This window comes from Neomonachus schauinslandi, chromosome 1 (assembly GCF_002201575.2).
Source record: "Neomonachus schauinslandi chromosome 1, ASM220157v2, whole genome shotgun sequence".
In the NCBI taxonomy this organism is placed as follows: Eukaryota; Metazoa; Chordata; class Mammalia; order Carnivora; family Phocidae; genus Neomonachus; species Neomonachus schauinslandi.
This window is the reverse complement of record NC_058403.1, coordinates 81,310,961-81,332,583: the sequence shown is the minus strand read 5'-3', so window position 1 is coordinate 81,332,583 and position 21,623 is coordinate 81,310,961. Positions and strand designations below refer to the sequence as shown.

The following is a 21,623-nucleotide window of genomic DNA, read 5'->3' as shown; positions in this document are numbered from 1 at the left end:
CCTCAGTCCCCGGGGCCCTTTGCCTCTGGCTCATCTGACACCGATCTGCCTCATCCCCCTGCTGGTGGGATGGGTTATGACAGCTACACAAACTAAATTTTTTATTATCTGTGAATGGAAATTAGATTTTAAGAGCTTCCATCCCTAGCTAGTGCCTAGAAGCTTAAATCCCGATATGCTTTTAAAGTTTCCCCAAATTACTTGAACTCTTTTCTTTCCCTAAAAGCTGCTGACTGGCAGCTTTAAGTGCAGAATTCTGTACAGCCTTAACAGCTGTAACTGTCTGCCAACCCATGCCATTATTGAGAATCTCTATTTTTTGAGAGCCAGGCACCTGAGATTTTACAATTCACCTGCATATCTGGTCACATATCACACTGAATCCTTCCCTTGTCTTCATTTAGATATTCTGAACTAGTCCTGATACTTGGGTCCTGATGTTAGAACCAGATTTATAACACAAAGATCCTAAATCCTCACTTTCCCAGAGTAGGGCTGATCCACTGATGGGCGCAAAATTTGCTAATTACTCTTATCAAAGGACTGCCATGACAAAGGACACTCTCTTTCTGAGGGGCCCTCTCTGCATATGCCATTGATGTTGTCATTGGATATCCTCCTTGGAAGTTCTTCCCTGAAATGGTCTTGGGAAAATGATTTCTCTATAGCTCATAAATAGTTTCTGAAGGCGATCTCAAAAAAAGTCAAATAGGTAAGCAATGGCCACATCATTGACCCAAGAGCACAGCTTTCGAAGATGACCACTGGGAGGGCAATAAAGACATAGATGTAACCTCATTTTTCTCTAACTTGATGAAAAGAAAAATTATAATGTCGACTCGTGGCCTGTTTACCGGTTTGAGTGTTTCTTGGTTGGGGGGAATTTGTCTTATTCATTGGTGTCTCCAAGGCTTGACAAACAGAAAGAACACCTTGAATGTTTGCTAAATGGAACTAGATTAAATTGTTTCAGTTGAAAGCTTCATTAAGATTATTAGTGCTCATGAGTAAGTGCATCACTTACTGTAATGTGTTCTAAATTTCCACAAATATATTTGTATTTTCCCATCCTGCTTTTCGGAGCAGGGAGCTAAACCTAACCTGACCCCAAGGCACAGAGCTTTTCACACACCGACATGTGTTTATATTTATTCTCAATGACCTAAGCGTACATAGAAATCTCATTTGCAATGTTCCAAGTCTTTTTTTTTTAAATCAGCTTTGAACTTTAGCCTCTTCTAACCATAACTTTTCTATGAAAATTCAACACACTATCAACTCTAATATCTCTAACTTCCCAAACTACTCAGAAGTACAAGCACGATCTGCTGCATCTGCCATGAAATAACACTCTGTAAAGAGATTTGAAATCATATGATGAAAATAAAACACACTGGGTAATGCAGTTACTATGTTGTTACCATTGTTGCTGCTTTTAAGTACGGCACATGAAACAGGATCTCTTAATCTGTTTCCCCAATTTGGGGATTAGAATGAATTTCCAGTGAGCTCATCTGAAAGCTCTATCTCTCAGAGTGAAGGACAGACTCCATTCTTTGAGTCCAAATTGTGCCAGACTGATCTGAAAACCAAATAGAAGGGCTTCAAAGGATCCTGAAAACTAAGGTTCCAGGAAGGTGACAAGGACTCAGGCACAAGGACTCAAATCACAGTCTAAAAGGTAGAAAGTATACAGTTCAAAAAGAATCAGCCATTCCTGCAGTGGTCAGTAGTGGAGGGATGTTTACATTAAAAAAAAAAAAGTATTCTGAGTCTCTGGAAAATCCTTTCTACATTGCAATACAGGTGCTGGACACGAAGAGGCCAGGCCAGTGCCCTCTGCTGAAGGTACAATTCTGTCTGGGGATGACAGTTCTGGTCTGAATGTATCTCTATAAGGTACATAAAAGAAATAGAGGTTTCGATAGGGGAAAAGTCTTTTATCTCTTCCAAAGCATATAGGTCTTCCCAGACCCATCTCCCGGTCCTGTCAGAGAAAACAACATATGAGACACTCTTGACAAGGAGCTGAAGGCTCTAACAGAAGAAAAAAAGAACAAAAAGAAACAATTTTATTTCCCTGCCTTTCTGAGTGAATCCTTTAGCAAACTTGTCAGAACAAAAAATGAGCCAGTTTTTGTTTCCTACTCGGAGATAGACAGCGTGACTGAACACCACTGACCTTGCAATGGAAAAGACCTGGGTTTAGATTCCTGGCTTAGCTACTTACAATCAGAGTGACCAGGGGCAAAGCCCTTAGCGTCTCTGAAACTCAGTTTCCTCGCCTGTAAAACTGAAGTGATAATATCCAGTCAGCAGGTCATTATGGTTAAATGAATTGATATACACAAGTGCCTGGCACAGAACCTGGCATGGGACAGGTGTGTCCTGAATGTTAAATATTCTTCTTCTTTCCTCCTGAGGTAGGTCACGCAAACATTCCTGGCTGGTCTAGAGTGTCCCAAAGCTGTGACTTCCAAGGAGTCCCACGGGAAGCCACGGGGAGCCCAGGTGTAGGGCCTGTAGCTCAAGCCCAGCCCGCTGTCTTTAGTGGCACGAACCCGGCGACAGATGAGGAGGAAGGTCTCCCGGCACCCGGTCCCGAGCCCCCGCAGCCCTGCCCTGCGCCCTCGTGCAGTCACACCGACACAGCCCCGGGCACTATCCTCCGGATGTGGGTGTAAGACTTCCTGATGGTGACGCTGCCGTGGTGCGACACCCCCCGGGGCAGGACGCACTCCTCTGTTAGTTTCTGGGCCTCAGGGTCCCAGCACAGCACAGTGGCGATGACCTCGTTCTTCTCGTCCCGCCCCCCGGTGATGTAGAGGCGGTTGTTGCAGGGCGAGATGCCGCAGCTGGCCCTCTCGTGGCTGAGCTGGGTCACCAGGCACCAGCTGTCCTCCAGGGGGCTGTAGGCGTACAGCGCTCTCATGGCCCCTCCTGAAGAGGAAGGGAAACACGGTGGGCATCTCGCTGTTCTTCTGGTTTTCTTCCCCTTTACCCACAAAAATCCTACTTCTGCTCGGTCAAATCTACCATCTTGCTAATAGAAAGGGTAGATTCGTGGCTCTCCGGGAAGCTGAGTGGGTATGCAGGGCAGTAAGTCTCACACTAGAAACACTTCGCAGAGCCCTTTAAACTCTGTGGCCAGGCGCTAATCACGTGCAAAAGGACAGTTGGCTTCAGATGGTGCCAAAATGTACCCTGAGACTGCTCCCTGGAGGAAATACCACCTGGTGCATCGGGTGCACTCAGCTCGTCATCCCAGCTCTGCCACGTTTTTATTGTAACCGTAAGCCCTGAGACCGTGGTGGTTTTAAGACATGAGAAGGACCATGCGCATAAAGCACCTGCAGAAGGCCTGGTGCAGAGAAGCTATCAACACATGGCAGTGACTAGAGGCAGTGGCATCTCTTTGTAGACTGAGCATGACCTGGGACACCAGTCCACGTCACCATCTTAAGATGCGCTTTGAAGTCATGAGACTGACCATACAGATACAGGAAACCTGAAGCAAGGGAGAGAAGGGGTTTTTCCTTAATCTCTTCCTGTATTTTGCCTCCGGGAAGCCTTCTCTGATCAGCTCTTATTTGCTGGAGTTACATATTTTTGGCATCTCCCTAAATCAGTGACTCTCAATCATGGCTGCACAGGAAAATCACCTGCACATTAGAAACACCTTGCACTGTTGGCCAGCGTCCTCCTTCTCATTCTGGTATCATTGGTCTGGGGTAAGCTCCAGCTATGCATAGTTCTGTAAAAAAGCTCCCCAGGTGATTCTCATGAGTAGTCAGGATTGAGATCCATCATCCTTAACAATTACATGCCAACTGTGGTCTGGCCAGCCAGGCTTTCCTTTTGGCTAAATGCAACTTTTCAGAGCCCCCAAAGCAAGTGGAAAGAGTAAAATTCCCATTAACACAAAATAAGAAACGATGATAGCTACTATTTATCAGTCATTTACCATATATACTGTGCACATTTCAATTTCTGTACATTTGCTAATGTTTACAATATGCTTCGTTCCTGTAGCAACTTCTGGCTCGTCCACTGGGCCCCACTGTCAGTCTGCTTTGTATGTCCCCTAAAAGTGGGCTGTTTCTGTATCCAGGACTGGAAGGTAAATTCCACCAAGGTCTGGACCAATCCCATCTTCTCTTCCTTTTCAACCTCACCCACATCACCCAGGAATCTGAGTTCCCAGAAGGGCCTCATCTGATCTACCTGCAACACTGCATGGGTGGGCCTCAGATGAATAAGATGCCATTCATTCACTTACCAACAACATAGATGCGATCCCGGAAACTGACTGCATTGATGCATTTAGCCTCCACTGGCATGGACGACTTTAAACTCCATTTATTAGTTGAAGGGTCATAACACTGAGTCTTGTCTGTGGCCAGTTTCCCATTGGGTCCGCCCCCAATCACATAGAGCTTCTTCTTGTGGCTGGTGGCTGCGAAGGAACTGACGTGGACGAGAAGGGGCGCTGCCTGCAAAGGGACCGGGAGAAGCTGTCAGCCCCACAGCTACAGACTGCTCCCAGACTGCTGCCGCAGCTCACAGGACACGGGCCAGGAGCTGGGGACACAAGCCTGGGCATCCTTTGCCTGAAGTCACAAGGCCTGTGGGCTTGACTCCCTTTGAGATGCAGAGAGGTCAAAGCATGTATTTCCCACCCTCCCTGCAGACTCAGGACAGGCTAGAACAAGCTGAGTGATGGATGTTTCCAGCCTGTTTCTTCCAAAGTCCAGCTATCAGGGGAGAAAAGGTGTACATAGGAATAAACATTTATACAGATGAAACCAGCCAATGTTGGAGGAAAATGCTTTCTCAAACATGCATATTTATATTAATTCATGTGTTCTTTCATTTAAAAAATATATACTGAGTGCCTACTATGTGCCAGGTATTGGCCATATTGCTTACATCTAGGAAGAAAAGCTGGTATAAGGGTTTCAGGTGGCCATAGGTAAGCAGACTCCCACTCTGGGGTAGCATGAAGATTTGGGGATTAAGCCAGACTTGTGCTCCCACTCTGTGAACCCCACAGCACTCAAGGGCACTTCCCAGAGCCTCTTATCCATTGACATGGCCCTCTTGGGTCATGGAGCAACTCTGTAATGGGACTTGACAAGTTGAGCAGATCTGGGGCACACCCCCATAAATATTAAGGGCTATATAGCAGTTTTCAGGTTGACAGATCTTGCTTGGCTGGATGCCATGAAGACCTGGCTACCTTTGCTTGTGCCTCTGATGATCATGTTTTATACTCCCCAAAGTGGAACATACTCTGACATACGATCTGATAAGGAGAAAGAAAATTTGGGATTGGGCCTAACCTGAAGATATAGAAATTGAGTTCACTTTACTTTTTATTATTATTATTATTATTATTATTATTATTATTATTATTGTAAGGACACTTAACATGAGATCTACTCTCTTAGCAAATTTTTTCCCACATCAGAGGGTAATGTGCCAAGGTTGTAACAAGGTTTGAGGGAGGCACGTGTCACACAACGGCATGAACACAAAATCATCATGCTTATGAACTACAAAAGGATCTCTCTTAACACATTTTTAGGCATAAAATGCATTGTGAGCATAAAATGCAGTACTGTTATCTGTAGGCAGATCTCCAGAGCTTATTCACCTTGCATAACTGAAATTTTATACCCACTGATTAGCAATGATGTACACCTAAGGTTGAATTGCTAAAGTCTTACAAGCAGCATATGACTCTGACTCAGTAAACAGTGTAGTAAAGGGATCCCTGTAGGCCCACTGTGGAGACAACAGCTGGCATCTGAGGAGACAGAGACTCTGAGCTACGACGTGCAGACTGAGGTTGGGACCAAGCCTCCCCTCTCCAACTGGGGTTCTTGCCCACACAGAGCTTCCCCACCTGGAAGGAAGATGTTTCTGTGACCTGATTAGCAATGCTGAAGCAATGGCCCCTTTCAGGAGGGAAGCTCAGAGCCACCAAGAATGTTCTCAGTGCGAGCAGAGAAATCAGAAGCCATATACCTACATTGGCACATACTTTTTTTTTTTAAGCTTTGAAGTAGTAATACAAAGTTACTCACAGAAATAAATCTCCTGGGGGCCTGAGTGGCTCAGTCGGTTAAGCCTCTGCCTTCAGCTCAGGTTGTGATCCCAGGGTCCTGGGATGGAGCCCCACATCGGGATCCCTGCTCAGCGGGGAGCCTGCTTCTCCCTCTCCCTCTGCCCCTGCTTGTGCTCTTTCTCTCTCTCAAATAAATAAATAAAATCTTTAAAAAAAAAAAAGAAAGAAAGAAATCTCCTATACCTCTGACCAGCAGTTATGGAAGGGGTCGTAGGTCTCCACGTTGTTGATCCTCTGCAAGCCATCAAAACCTCCAATCACATAGACCTTGCCACCTAACACCACCATCTTATGCCTCCAGCGGCCTATGTTCAAATACTCAATTTGAATCCATTTGTTGATTGAAGAATTATATTTCCAAACATCGTGCTGTGTTTCTTTGCCACCTAGAAGAGATACAGAGCATTTAAGAAACCACCAGATGTGTAAGAAATATAGCTTGTCCCATAATTTCCCACAGTCCTTAAGAAATCGTGAAGGTGTGTGTCGTCTGGTTGGGGAGACATAGCCAACACAGAGGGATAGAGAGAGCCAGTGTGCGGCTGGGGTGAATTGTGTACCAGGACTGTGTCCTGTGTCACCTCTGTGCTGTGAGAGTTCAGAGAAGAGGTGGCTGAATGAGTTGGGTTCAGAGAAGTCTTCAGGGAAGCTGCACCCAAGTCCATGTGGGTGGATAGGGGCCAGCAGGCACCTGAACTCAGTGTCTGTGCAGCCAAGGGGCAGGAAGTAAGGCAGGTCAGGTGAGGTTGGACCATTGCGGGTGGTGATGGTAGGTCCTTGACCAGCAGCCAAATTAGAAGGCACTTAAGTTCTGTTTGCTTACTTATTTAGACAAATGCAAACCTGGAAAAATCACCAAGAAATCTTACAAAATTGTCTCAGTTCAAATCTCCAATCTATACAAAAAACATAAGTGGGATTTATCCTATTGTTAAATATTTTTTTTATAAAAGAATGAGATGCTCACAATAGGTAATTTGAGAATGAGCTGGTAAATACTTTTTTTCAAGACCACTCTCTCAATAAACAGAAAATACATAATTCAGTTAGGGCGCGAGACCAAGATAAAGGAGAACTGACTTTTTTGGTGACTTTAATAAAATATTTTATCAGCTTTGTGTACCATTCCTCATCAGCACAGAGTACCACCAACTACTTAAAGCAAAAGATGTACTTTTCAGATTTATAAATATTCACTAGTAGGGCAATGCATATCACTGATGATGCTCTGTGTCCTGGGTGAGCATTTCTCTAGGGTAGAGCCCAGAAGTGAGATTTCTAAGTCAAGGGCACACACACTTCAAATTTTTACAGGTGTTGCCAAAGAGCCTTCCACAGCTGTCCTGGTTGACCTTCCCCTACCCTACCCACAGCATATATTAAGAGCATTTTTTGGTTTGTTTTGTTTTATAGGCTGATGGAGAAAAATAATGTCATAGTTTGGTTTTTCCTGGCTGCTAGGGAGACTGAGCTTCTTCCCCTTCCATGAATTTTTTGTTCATATAGTTTAACCATTTTCCTTGCGTTGTATACCTTTTAGAGCTCTCTATTCAAAACAGTATGTGTGATATTGATCTCATTTAGGTAGTGTCAAAAGTTATAAAATAGGGGCGCCTGGGTGGCTCAGTCAGTTAAATGTCCGACTTGATTTCAGCTCAGGTCATGGTCTCAGGGTCATGAGATTGAGCCCCACCCGTGTTGGGAGTGTCTGCAGGGAGTCAGCGGGGAGTCTGCTTAAGATTCTCCCCCTCTGCCCTTCCCCACCTCACACATGCACACACGCGCTCTCTCTCTCTCTCTCAAATAAATAAAATCTTTTTTAAAAAGTTATAAAATAACTACATGCTTTCAAAGAAATGTATGTACACTGTATTAAAAAGAAAAAAAATCTATGATTTTTTTACTTCAAGATGTAAAGGAAGACCTGATTAAGTGGGAAGCATTTCATGTGCACAGATGAGAAGACAGGTTATTGCAAAGATGTCAACCCTCCCCAAGTTAATTGACACATTCAGTGCCTTCAGAACTTTCCAGGGAACTTGAAGATATCATTCTAAATTTCATCTGGAAGAGTAAATTTGGAAAAATTTCTAAGAAACTTTTGAAAAAGAATGAATAAGTCTTTCCTAGCAACATCAAAATGTAGTAAAAAGCTATGATAATGAAAGCAGTGTGGCATTGGCATAAGATGAGACAAACTGACCAATGAAAAGAATACAGAAGAGACTGGAAGATATAAACATCATTAAATAAATGGTATTAGAACAACTGGCTATTTATTTGGAGAAAAATTAAGTTAGATCCTTCTTTCACATTACGGATAAAATAAAATTAAAAAATAAATGGTATAAAAGTAACTGGAGAATATATAGGAGAAGATGTTGATGATCTTGGGGTGGGGAGGAGCTTTCTAAGCATGACATGAAACATAGCATCACATAAGAAAGACAGTTACTATATACAATATAAATCAAAGTTAAAAGAAAATCATAGTCTGAGGGAAACTATTTGCAATACAAATAGCAAAGGATATATAATAAGAGCTCCAAAAAAATAATAAAAAGACAAACAGCCAATAGAAAGACAAAGTGTAGGAATAGACAATTTTTTAAAAATAAAGTGTTAGCTAATAAATATATGAAAATATGCTAACATCATTAATGAATTAATGAATAAATGAATTAAATATTCTAGGCTATTAAATATGTAATTGATAATAAAAAATATTAGCAAGGATGTAGAAAATGGGCACTGTTGTTCAACACTGGTTGAACTGTAAATTGGTACAAACTTTCTGGAGGACAATTTAACAATATCTACAAAAATTCTAAACTGACGTATCTTACGACCACCTCCAGGAATTTCTCCAAATAGCAGCACAAGTTCATAAATACATGTGTATTAAAATGCCTATTACAGGGCACCTGGGTAGCTCAGTGGGTTGAGCACCTGACTCCTGATTTCGGCTCAGGTCATGATCTCAGGGTCATGGGTTCAAGCCCTGCATAGGGCTCCGCGCTCAGCATGGAGTCTGCTTGTCCCTCTCCCTCCCCTTTTGTTCTTTCCCCTCTCTCTCTAAAATAAATAAATAAAATCCTTAAAAAAATAAGATAATAAAATAAAATGCCTATTGCAGTATTTTTTCCAGTATGAAAATAAAAGCTAAAAAAATTGTGTTTCATTAATTCAATAGACTTAATCCATATGATAGACTCATTATATCAACATGTAATTATGTCCAAAATAGATTGTTAACTGAAGTACAAGTTTCTGTGATTTAACTGTGTGTAACAAGCCTGCCTTCATGCATTGCTTGTATCATTTCTCAACAGACAACAACAAATCTAACAGAGGGAAAGGACAAACTGTAGAATAACATGTGTAGTGTATGTGACATAGACTGACTATGATTGCCAAACCTGTCTTTTCCTCCTGCGCACAGAGCTAAACTACATTTCCTAGGCCGCCTGCATGGGGGCTGGCGGTGCAGGGGGGCATGGGGTTACTTGTTGCCAAAAGAATGTGAGCAGATTGATGCCTCCCATCAATAAATAAGGGTTATTACCTAATCTATGGTATTAACATACCCAGGGAAGAACTGACCTGCCGTTGATTTTGCAGGATGCCAGTTCTGGGAAGAAGCTCTTCCCCAAACAAGTTCAGATTAGAGAAAGCCTCCGAGAGAGGACAAAGGATGCTTGTCTCCTCCCTTGGGGCCCCAAGAAGAGCTGGGTGGCTTTTGATGTCTTGGGGAGATATGGGACTCAGAGAACCTGGGTTGGAAACCTGCCTGACATTTACCAGTGTGTGACCTATCTTCAGATACATTTTATAATCCTTCCGAGCCTGCATTTTCTCCATCTGTAACTGGAGATTAAAATCACCTACCTTAGAGAGTTGATGTGAGAGGCAGATGATTAAATACCATCAAAGCGTAAATTCACCTACTGTGCTGTAAAGACGGTAGAGACTTTGTCACTTAATAAATAGTTATTAAGCATTTACTAGTAGCTGGGCGCAGCGCCAGGTGCTGGCAATACAGTACTGACTCGTGGAATTTAAGGACTAGTGGGAGGCGCCGTGCAATTATAAATAAGCAAATAACTCAGAAGTGAGAAATGACAAAGTACTGTGTGCTACTGGAGCATCTAAAAGTATGACAGTAAACTTGAGGTGAGAGCTCAGGTTTGGGGAGAAGAGCAGACATTTTAATTCATTACCCAGTGCCCTACACCTCTAGCAAATACCAAATAAACTCTAGTATCACTTTCCTTCTTCCTTTTCCATGAAGGGCCAGACCTGTCTGCCTGCTCCCCCAGATCCTAGTACAGTACTGCTCACAGGTTAGCGTACATTAAGTAAGAATGTGCTTAAAAAAAAAAAAAGTAAGAATGTGCTTTCCAAGATAAGACCACCTGAGCTCCTGGTTCCCACGTGCTGATCCAGTCAGAGCTAGATCATCGCCATTCACAGTAATTCTACTAAGTTGGTTGCCTGGCTCTCACTCGGGAAATGCATAGTGCCCCTGGGGCCTTGCTTTGGCATTATGTGACTCCTGCTTACCTGAGATGTAGACCTCATTTTTTAATGTCACGCATGCAAATTCCACCCACTTCTTATTATCACTCTCCAGCTCATGCTCCGTCATGGGGAGCTTGGCCACCTCCAGGCGGCTGCGCCGCAGGGGGTCCAGGCAGGTAACCTCCGCCACAAACCGTTCATCCTTCGTGCAGCCACCAATGATCATGAATACCTCAGACTGAAACTCATGCATCCTGGGCTTGGTGCGCTCCGAAATGATCTGGAAAACCAATGGAAGTACGTAAAGGCAGGATGACACAGAGGTTCAGAGCCCAGGCTATGGAGCCAGACCGAGCAGAACCCAGTTCCCAACTCTGCCACCATGTGACCTCACCTTGAGCCTTAGCTCTATCATCTGTGTAATGGGGACTTTAGTGGTAACTACCTCATAGGTCTGTGGTGAAGATGAAATGGTATCATGTATGTAGTGTGCCTGGCTTGCAAGGGGCCCGGAGTATAATAGATACTCAACAAAGCTTACCTATTGTTGCTTTTGCTGCTATCTTAAGAAGTCCTGGTCCGTTTACCATCAAATGCACTTCACCCTTCCCGCCCGGTCTGAAGGCTTGAACCTTGGAATTTCATTTCTGGCCACCTTCCACCCCTTTCTGGTTTCAATTTCTTAATGATATCCCAGACTTTGCTCACCACTAGATCTCTTCTGAAAGAGAAGTCCTGATGGTAGGCACACAGAGCACTTGGAGACTTAAGGGAAAAGAACCAAACGGGAGCATGGTGTGGCAAGGGACGTTGGAGGACTGGGTCCCAACATCAAAGATATGACCCTTCAGAGCCTTGAACAAGCAAAGAAATCCACATCACAGATATTTGAAACCAGCTGAAAGAACAGAAAGTCAAGTACACCAGAGTTTGGTCCTGGTTTCACCACCTGTGGCTATGTGACCTTGGAGAAGCAACACAATCTCCATAAATGCCTGAGATCACTTCTGTGTCATCAAGTCATTGTGAGCATTCATGTGGTTGTGATGCAGAGGCATGAGGGATGAGCAGAGCACCTAGCATAGGCACAGCCCTTAACAGATAGTCATGGCAGTAGGAGAAGCTAGAGATGGCATATTGGCATTATTAGGGAAAAGGGAGAGCTGCCCTTCTCCTGGTTCCATCCATCCCCTGGGCTCAGTGGGGAAGGTTCTACAGGTGGGCTGATGGGAGACAGTACCCATTTCCCAATGACCAAAGCAGCCTGCAAGGTCAGGCTGACCTCACACAGGATTTGAAATTTCAATCTTGACCACAGATGTAACCAACAAGTTATAGTAGCAAAAACTGCCCCCTCAAGTGGTGAATCCAATCAATGGTCACAAGTAAGCCGACCAGCCAACACCCAACCCCTACTTTTCCGTAAGAGACTTTGGTTTCTGTATCAAAGAGTCAGATACAGTAAATTTTGCATCCTCAATGGCCATAAAGTGTGTCACAGGGCTCTCCTTTGGAGGTCGGCAGAAAGAAGTGGGGGATGTATGTGGGGCAATGGGCAGAATCTGAGGGCACTGACAGTGGAGAAGACAGCTGGGGTAAGGGTGGGAGGGGTAGTCCTGGGAACTTGGAGTCACTGTGAGGATACCAAGCTAGCAGGACAGGATCTGAGCAATGAGTTGGCACCAAACACAAATTTTGCCACTCTGTGATTTTCTTTCCCATTATCTGCCCTGCTTCATGCCCCTAAATCTCCCCTCCCCACAGTTCAGATGCAACCTCCAGGACCAATCTGGTCCTTTCAAAAGGATTAGGGATTGTGGAGCAACACTTAGAGGACAGCACTAGCCTCCCAGAATTGGTCCCTGTGTGACCTTTATTCCAGCTCTGAAAGCCAGGCCTCAGCCTTCTTCTGAAGTCCCCCATCTTCTTCACAGTGGCTGTCCTCAATAGCCTGCTGGCCAGTAGGGGGACGGGACTAGCTGTGATCTTACTCCTGATTCCCAGCCTGGCACCCCATTCCTGAGTCCTGGGCTGTGGACGACTCTGCTCCCATTGAAACCCCTGCATTCCATGGGGCGCCTGGGTGGCTCAGATGGTTAAGCATCTGCCTTCGGCTCAGGTCACGATCACAGGGTTCTGGGATCGAGCCCCATGTCTGGCTCCTGGCTCAGCGGGGAGCTTGCTTCTCCCTCTGCCTCTCCCCCTGCTCATGCTCTCTCTCTCTGTATCTCTGTGTCTCGAATGAATAAATTAAAAAATCTTAAAAAAAAAAAAGAAACCCCTGCATTCCTACCTGCTATCTGGACCCCCCCATAATATCTGTCCTTGATTTCCCACACCACCTCCCCATCCACTTACCCTTTAAGTCATTGGCATTATTTGTAATGTCCCTTTGTCCTTTCCTCTAAGAAGCCATTCTTGACTTTCTATACATGTTCCCACAGTCCTGAATTTCCCCATCACAGCACTTTTCCTACTTCCTTGTAATTTGCTATAAGGTCCCTGATGACAGAAACAGCCCTTATTCTCCAATGGATCCTTAGCACCAAGAATAGTCTTGGAGATTGTGGGTTTCTATAAACATTTGTTGAATGAGTGAATGAATGAATGAATGAATGAATGAATAGGAGAACTAGGTAACCCAGGACCTGATACAGACTTTTTCCCAGTCTAGATCACGGTTGTAACCAGCTTCCACAGCGGTACCCAGCAATCCCCACCTCAGGGTATTTACATCTTATGTTGTCCCCCCAATATTGTTCCGGGGAGGCCTCTATGCCAGCAAAATACAGCAGAGGCGATGGTTTACCACTGCTGAAACTAAGTCATAAAAAGCACTACAGCTTTCATCTTGATGGCTCTCTCAGTCTTTCTGGGGCCATTTGCTCTGGAAAAACCAGCTACTATGGAGAGGCCCACATGGCAAGAAACTGAGGCTTCCAGCCAACAGCCAGCAAGGAACTGACACCTGTCAACAATCCTGTGAGTGAGCTTGGAAGTTGATCCTCCAACACTGTTTGAGCTTTGAGATGACTGTAGCCCCTGCCAACAGCTTGACTACAGCTTCATGAGAGACTCCAACTAAACCAGGCCTAGATTCCTGTGAGCTGTGAAATAATAAATGTAAACTATAAAGTTTGGGGACAATTTATTATACAGCAATAGATAACTAATACAACACTCTAGTTGATGGAATTGCTGGGTATTAAGACCTGCCTTATCACTTGGCACCACAGAACTCCCAAGTGGTGGCACTATTACCAAATGTAAATTCAACTACATTTGACAAAATATTAACCCCAAAGGCATGACAAGGGCCAGTCTTGAAGTCTGAGATGTGCAAGTTTGTTGCAGACACACAGGAGGGTTTCCAGTGAATCACATGCAACAATCAGCCCTAACCAGTGTCTTTTCAGATTGTTAAAAACAGAACAGACAATTGCACCTTGCTGCCTATTCATTAACAGGGCCTACACTAGGGGACCAACAGAAGTGACCACGTTGCTTCAACAAAGCTGTCCTCAGGGGTGAGCCTCTGCCTCACTCAGGAGTGAGCAACACCACACATGTCAGAGCAGCCTTTGGTATAAATCAAGGTGGTCGCTGGAAACTTAGGAGGCAATGAAATAGAGGGGAAACTATCTCTGCCCCCAAAGATTTCTCTCAATGAAGGTACTAACTACCACTTCTAAATCAAATATAGATTGACGTCTGCTTTTAGGGTTCTAAAATCTCCCACTGTTGCCGCCTCCACGAGCTTAGAGGAGGAATACGGTTAAAAGGGGGAGATGATGATAGGACAAGAAGGTTTTAAGTTTGAAAAAGGAAGGTTAAGGGGAGAAGTGTGTTCAGAGAGTAGCCTCCAGACTTACACCACTATTACCAGGAGGAAACCCAAGATCATTCAAGCAGTGAGCAGACAGGGAGTTTCAGGGAATGAACTGGCAGTGAGACCTCGATTCGAAGATCACAGTGGTTGTTTGGTTCAGTTACCCAGACTGTAAAATGGGAATGAGAAAGTGCCCTGAGGATTTGGAACAATAAAGCAGCAACCCTTAGACACAATGAAAAGAGAAATCTGGGACGCCTGGGTGGTGCAGTCGGTTAAGCGTCTGCCTTCGGCTCAGGTCGTGATCCCAGGGTCCTGGGATCGAGTCCCTCATCAGGCTCATTGCTCAGCGGGGAGCCTGCTTCTCCCTCTGCCTCTGCTCCCCCTGCTTATGCTCACTCTCTTTCTGACAAATAAATAAAATCTTTTAAAAAAAAAGAAAAGAGAAATCTTAACTTCAGAGAAAGAAAATGCTTGGTTGTGAGAAATAGTGTACCATAAAGGAATTGAGAAAGAATGAGAACAGTCTTCATTTGTGGGGCCTTACCATGCACCAGACACTGTGCTAACCACATCTCATTTATTATCCTATGTAACTCTCAAAACAATTGTAACAGTTGGTAGGCATTATTATCTCCATGTTACAGGTCAGGACAGAGCTTTCAAGCAGTTAAGTAGCTTACCCAAGGTCACACAGTCAGTAAATTGTGCAGTCAAGATTAAAGCTCAGATCTGCCTAAATGCAAAGCCCATGTCCTGCCACTGGAAACTCTTCCAGATATCAGAATTCTCTCTTTTCCTAAATCCAAAATTCATAATGCCACTTTCCCCCACACTGCAAATACCAAAGTCAGAACACATACTTCATAGCAGCAATTTTGCAGAAGGGAGAGCAGAGATATTTTATATCAGCAGAAAACCTTCATCACCTACATTTCAGGGACTTAGGAAACAGGAAGCAGAAATAAAAGTAGCTAGAATATTGGAAGTGTAGTTGATCAAGACTCTGTACTTTGAATGCTAAACTGAGAGCAGCTGCAGAGACAGACACTGTCTGCAGTTTTATGAGGGCTTTGATACCCAATGCTGAGCCATCTGCCAGTGACCCACATACCCAGCATAGGGTAGGACCCATATGGTTGCCTGAACTCCCTCCATCAGTCTACTCATCACCGTTCATTTGCTTACTGTCTTGGCTTCTCTGACAGACCATAAATTTCATAAGGCAGAGACTCTTTCTGTAGTGCCTGGTGCCATATCTGGCCTATAGCTGGTGTTCAGAATTTATTTGCAAAAACTACATACATACAGACAGACATAAAAGTATAGCTTATTAAAATATATGGGATGCTGTTAAAGTAGTACTTAGGGGGAAATTTATAGCTCTACTGACAATACTGGAAAAAAAAGAAAAGTTCTCAAATTAATGACTTCAGCTTCCACTTTATTTTCATTTTTTTTAAGATTTTATTTATTTATTTGAGAGAGCATGAACGGTGGGGAGGGGCAGAGGGAGAGGGAGAAGCAGACTCCCCACTGAGCAGGGAGCCTGATGTGAGACTCAATCCCAGGACCCTGGGACCATGACCTGAGCCGAAAGCAGACTCTTAACCGACTGAGCCACCCAGGCGCCCCATCAACGTCCACTTTAAAAAAATAAGAGAAAATTAAATCCAAAGTAAGCAGAAGAAAGAAAATAATCAAGACCAGAACACAAGTAAATGAAATAAATCATAAAAACAAGTGAAACCAGAAGCTGTTTCTTTGAGAAAATTGATAAAATTGATAACCCTCTAACCAGACTGATCAGGAAAAAAAGAGAGGAGACATAAACCACCAATATCTGGATGAGAGATGTGACATCACTATAGATTCTACGGATATTAAAAGGATAATAAAGGAATGCTGTGAGCAACTTTATGCTAATAAATTCCACAACTTCTATGAAATGGGAAATTCTTTGAAAGACACAACTACCAAAGTGCATTCTAGAAGAAATAGATAGCCCTATATCTATTAAAGAAATACAATTTGTAGTTAAAAACTTCACAAAGAAAACTCCTGGGGCACCTGGGTGGTTCAGTTGGTTGAGCATCAGACTTGATTTCAGTTGGGGTCATGATCTCAAGGCTGTGAGATCGACATCGGGCTCCGCGCTCAGTGTGGAATCTGCTTGTCCCTCTCCCTCCCTGACTTGTGTTCTCACTCTCTCTAAAATAAATAAATAAAATCTTAAAAAAAAACACAAAAACTCGCTGATTCTGATAGTATCACTAGTAAATTCTACCAAACATTTAAGGATATATTTACAGAGAGAATCAATGACAGTAGATCTGAGGACAACACAGAACTAGAAAAGGACACACAAGAAAAGAAGGAGGCTCCAGGGGCCTCATACAGACAATTTCTAAACCACCTGTGGCTAGGATCTACCAATGGCCTAATGAAGGTTTGGAAGCCTATCCTAGAACTATTGTACAGTGGTATATAAGTGTGTGTGTCCATGTGTATAAACTTAACACACTGTCCCTATATTATTATTTCCTGAGGGTTTTGTTCCTCTCCACTAAGCCTATTTTTGTATTTATGAAGTTTTGAATAAAACATTTCTTCAGAAGTTGTTAAGGAGAACCAGATACATCCAAATGATATGTGTATTCATCATCTTGGTACCCATTTATTTATTCAACATTTACCAATCGCTTACTCTATACCAAGGATTCTCATAAGGTCTAGAGATGAAAAGTCCAATAATACATTTTTCTGACCATAACAAGCTGCCAGTATAGAGACATTTACAGATGAGGAAGTCAATGGTTACCATGTGGTGGCTGGTGTTACGACAGAGCAATGCACCAGGTGCTATGAGAATGAGAGAGGTCTCTGAAGAAGGTGATGCTTTAACTTTTTGCAGCTGGAGTAGAAGTCAACCAGATGGAGAGAGGAAAAAGGCACTTGAACATTAGTCTGCTTTAGTGGATGAAAAAAGCACATCCACTTTGAGGAATTGCAAGCAGTGCATTAGGAGCCTAGCAGGAGGGAGAGGCTGGAGACGGCATTAGAGAAGTGGGTGGGAGGTGAAGTAGGCGAGGCTCGGCTCTGGGAGCGGAGGCAGGAAGTGTGTGGGCTTTACCGTGAGAGTCATGGGGAGCCGTGAAGAGGGTAAGCCCAAGAACACAATAATTAGGCTTGAGTTTTAGATCATCCAGCTGGTGAATGAACTGGAGGGAGGCCAGACTGAGGGCAGGACAATGAGTTTTGAGGAGTTTTCAGAAATTCAGGAAGGAAACAATGACAATCTGAACCAAGGTAACATCACAGGATGTCCAAGAGACTCGTGGTTCTCCAGAGAGGGCAAACGAGGAAAGCGGTACTCCTATGGGATGGCGACCGGACAGGGCACATCCTGTCCTGTGTGTGTCACCCCCATCAACCTCCACCCTACGCACTGGGAAGAGGAAGGATGTGCTGAGTGGTTTCCTATCTCACTCAGTCCACTCAGTAGCTGTTTATAATGTGGTATCAGCCCCATTTTACAGATCAGAAATCCAGCGCTTCTGGAACTGCCTGACTCAAACCATGAACAGTGCAGCATCTTCTTCTCCATGCCGTTCTTAAGGATTGGTAAGCCAGCCTCACCTATATTTCTGTGAGGCCGCTGACTCCTCTACTTTGCCGCTTAACTACAGGGTCGCTCATCAACTCACCTCATTGCCTGAAAGGTGGTACATCCTGGCTTCCTGAAGCAGCGGGAAGACCTCTGGGCACTGTCTGATAAGAGGATCTGCCTCCACCGTCTCCACAAAGTACCACGGGTCCAGAAGTGGCAAGCGCACATTCTCAAGGACATAGGGGAGCAAGCAGAGTCGTTCTGACTGTTTGTGCCGGACCCAGCTCATCACAGTCTCAAACACCTGAGCCTCCTCAGTTACATAGAGGTCATCACTCTTCAAGATGTGGTACAGAGTATCCACAGGAAGTTCGAGGAACTCCTCAGAGTTCAGAATCTGCACAAAGTTTTGAATGATGTAGTTTTGAACCTGCTTCTTCAGACTGTCCAAGGAGTGTGTGTCCGCCAGCCTCAGTATTCCAACACAGTTTTCGGGGTTCAAGGCTTCTGTTAGGAAACTGGCACAGGCATCCACCATCCGCAGGAACTAAGAGAACAGAAGGGAGGCAAATCAGGCCAGAAAACCATTAGTCCATAGGGAGCCTTATCAGCAAATCGTGTGTGGTGGCAAAAAATTAGAACAATCCAAATGATTGACAGTAGGGGACCAGCTAAAGAAATGATGTACATTCTTATTTTTGGCAACTCTGTAGTCATTAATATGACATGTAAAAGAATATTAAATGATATAGAAAATGCTCATAATGTATTGAGTTTAAATATCTGTTCACTGAATCTGATCAAGCCTCTCGATTTAATCAGCAATTTATAAGAAATCATCATTCTTATAAAAATATGAGTCCCTTATGCTTATATAGCAGAAAGAGGAACACGTTAAATGGCACCATGGGAATATACAATCAGCAAAATCTGGACTGTGAGAAACTTTACGGAAAAACCAGTTCAGTTTCTTCAACAAATACATCACAAGGGGGTAAAGGAGAGAGAGAAAGACGGGGAGGAGGAACCTAGAAATGAAGAGAGATGTAAGAGACACATCAACCTCGTGCAAAGTCTGGACCTTATTTGGATTAGTGTTCATTTTAAGTGTGATAATGGTATTATGATTATGTTTCAAGAAGAATCCTTGTGTTGGGGTGCCTGGGTAGCTCAGTCGTTAAGCGTCTGCCTTCGGCTCAGGTCATGATCCCAGGGTCCCAGGATCGAGCCCCACATCGGGCTTCTTGCTCAGCGGGAAGCCTGCTTCTCCCTCTCCCACTCCCCCTGCTTGTGTTCCCTGTCTCGCTGTGTCTCTCTCTGTCAAATAAATAAATTTTTTTTTAAAGAAGAATCCTTGTGTTTTAGAGATATATACTAAAATATTTGCAGATGAAATGAGAAGAGCACTTCACAAAATCATAGGTACATTATGATCCTATTTTTATAAAAAATATAGAATATTGGGGTGCCTGGGTAGCTCAATCGTTAAGCATCTGCCTTCGGCTCAGGTCATGATCCCAGGGTCCTGGGATCGAGCCCCGCATCGGGCTCCCTGCTCCGTGGGAAGCCTGCTTCTCCCTCTCCACTCCCCTTGCTTGTGTTCTCTCTCTCTCTCTCTGTCAAATAAATAAATAAAATCTTAAAAAAAGATATACAGAATATTAGCATAGAAAAAAGACTGAAGGGTATACATCAAAATATTAGTTATTAGAACAGTTATTAGATCTCGGTATATTGGTATCTTAGGACAATTTATGCTGCAGTAACAAATAACCCCCAAATCTCAGGTGCTGACAAGAATAAATAATTATTTTTCACTCGCATTACATGTCCTACAGGGGTCTTCATTCCAAGACCCAGGATGACAGAAAAGCCCTGAGCTGAGATGTGACAGGGAGAAAAAAGATGGCAGAGCCTCACCAAGGCTCTTAAAACTTCAGCTCGGAAGTTGCATGTGCCATTTCCACTAACACTCAATTGGCCAGAGTAAGTCATGTGGCAAAATTTGTTGCCAAGGGAAAAATAATCCTCCCATAGACACAGTCCCATAGGTATAGAAAGGGAAGATAGTGTATAAATAATGTAAGGTACCACACTTTCTAATAAGACTCTGAGAATTTCCCTTACTTTTTAAACATTAAAAATCCTCTAAAATGAATAAATAGCACTTTTGTAAGTTAAAAATTCATTTGTAAAATTGTTGGTTTCCATATCTTAGTTTTAAATTATCACCATTCTTTTTTTTTTTTTAAAGATTTTATTTATTTATTTGACAGAGAGAGACACAGCGAGAGAGGGAACATAAGCAGGGGGAGTGGGAGAGGGAGAAGCAGGCTTCCCGCCGAGCAGGGAGCCCGATGCGGGGCTCGATCCCAGGACTCTGGGATCATGACCTGAGCTGAAGGCAGATGCTTAACGACTGAGCCACCCAGGCGCCCCTAAATTATCATCATTCTTATAAAAATATGAGTCCCTTATGCTTATATAGCACTTAACCATTTACAAAGCACTGTCATATCCATTATATTATTTAATATTCATTTTACAGATGAGGTGTCTCAAATGCATCAGTTCATTTTTTTTTTATTTTAATGTAACACATGCAGTGTTATATTAGTTTAAGGTGTACAATATTCAAATGCATCAGTTCATTCTTACTCACTGCTCTCTGGAGCTTAGCTTTGAACAAGTCTAACTTCCTATCTCCCCTTCCTTGTCCACGGGCCAGTAACGGGTCAAGTTCTCAGTGTTCTTGGGTTGATGAATTAATTAACAGGAGGGAAAAAGGAAGGCTGAGTGGAGAGGACCTGGTGGGTAGGGCCAGTCTGAAGGCAGTCAGATGGCCCAGTGAGAGTTTGGATGGGACAGACCTGCATCCAATGGGGTGTAACCCGCAGAGGAGACACTCCAGTGACGAGCTGAAGGTAGCAGGGTTGTGAGGCCTGAAGGGTGGGGGGGGGGGTAGGACTGGTCTTAGAGTGCACCATATTGATTTAGGCTCCGGCCTTCACTCCAAAGCATTCTAGGATTTTTGGGTCAATGCCAATTGCAACATATTATCTTTCCATGTCAGAACACTCATTCCAGTTGTAGGTTTAGAAAACATTGACTGAGGGTCAATGAAATGCTGGAGAAGCTTGAATTTGGCCTCAGACCGCCCTGTTTGCTGGCCCCAGCCATCGCCTGCAGATCTACTCCTCGCATGAGCAACAGTAGAAACGGTTGAGACTGAGAATTCTAACACCTGTTCAGTTGTTTGCAGATTTTCAGTTCAAAGAGTAAAAATATACAACCGAGACCAAGACTTGCTGAGCCCTCAGAACCTGTCACCAGAGCCCTCTGTGGCTCTGCCCACCGGTGTCTATGAGCACTGAAAGGGAACTCACTTTTGTGGCAGCCTCCAGTGCAAACAGCAGGTACACTATTCCAGTGATTGCGTGAGAAGAAGATGATATGAAAATTAATAAATTTTCTAAATATGTAAACTGTCACTGGGAGGCCACCTAAGAACCTGGTAACAGTGGTTGTCTCTG

General features: G+C 43.7%; 1 protein-coding gene and 1 non-coding gene across 2 annotated transcripts in view; both read right to left on the bottom strand.

Annotated features, from left to right (window-relative positions):
• Positions 1–2,537: 2,537 nt before the first annotated feature.
• The window catches only part of KLHL6 (kelch like family member 6), a 54,530-nt gene continuing 35,444 nt past the window's right edge, over positions 2,538–21,623 (bottom strand). The window contains exons 3-7 of the mRNA XM_021692581.1: positions 18,188–18,637; positions 10,694–10,931; positions 6,314–6,516; positions 4,280–4,493; positions 2,538–2,940 (exon numbers count right to left, since the gene is read on the bottom strand). Of these exons, the coding sequence (XP_021548256.1) occupies positions 2,639–2,940; positions 4,280–4,493; positions 6,314–6,516; positions 10,694–10,931; positions 18,188–18,637 (1,407 nt within the window). The 3' untranslated portion in view covers positions 2,538–2,638. The remainder of the gene's footprint in view (positions 2,941–4,279; positions 4,494–6,313; positions 6,517–10,693; positions 10,932–18,187; positions 18,638–21,623) is intronic.
• On the bottom strand, positions 5,465–5,567 carry LOC123323230. Its single transcript, XR_006539294.1, has one exon. It is a non-coding gene; the product is annotated as a small nucleolar RNA U13 (small nucleolar RNA).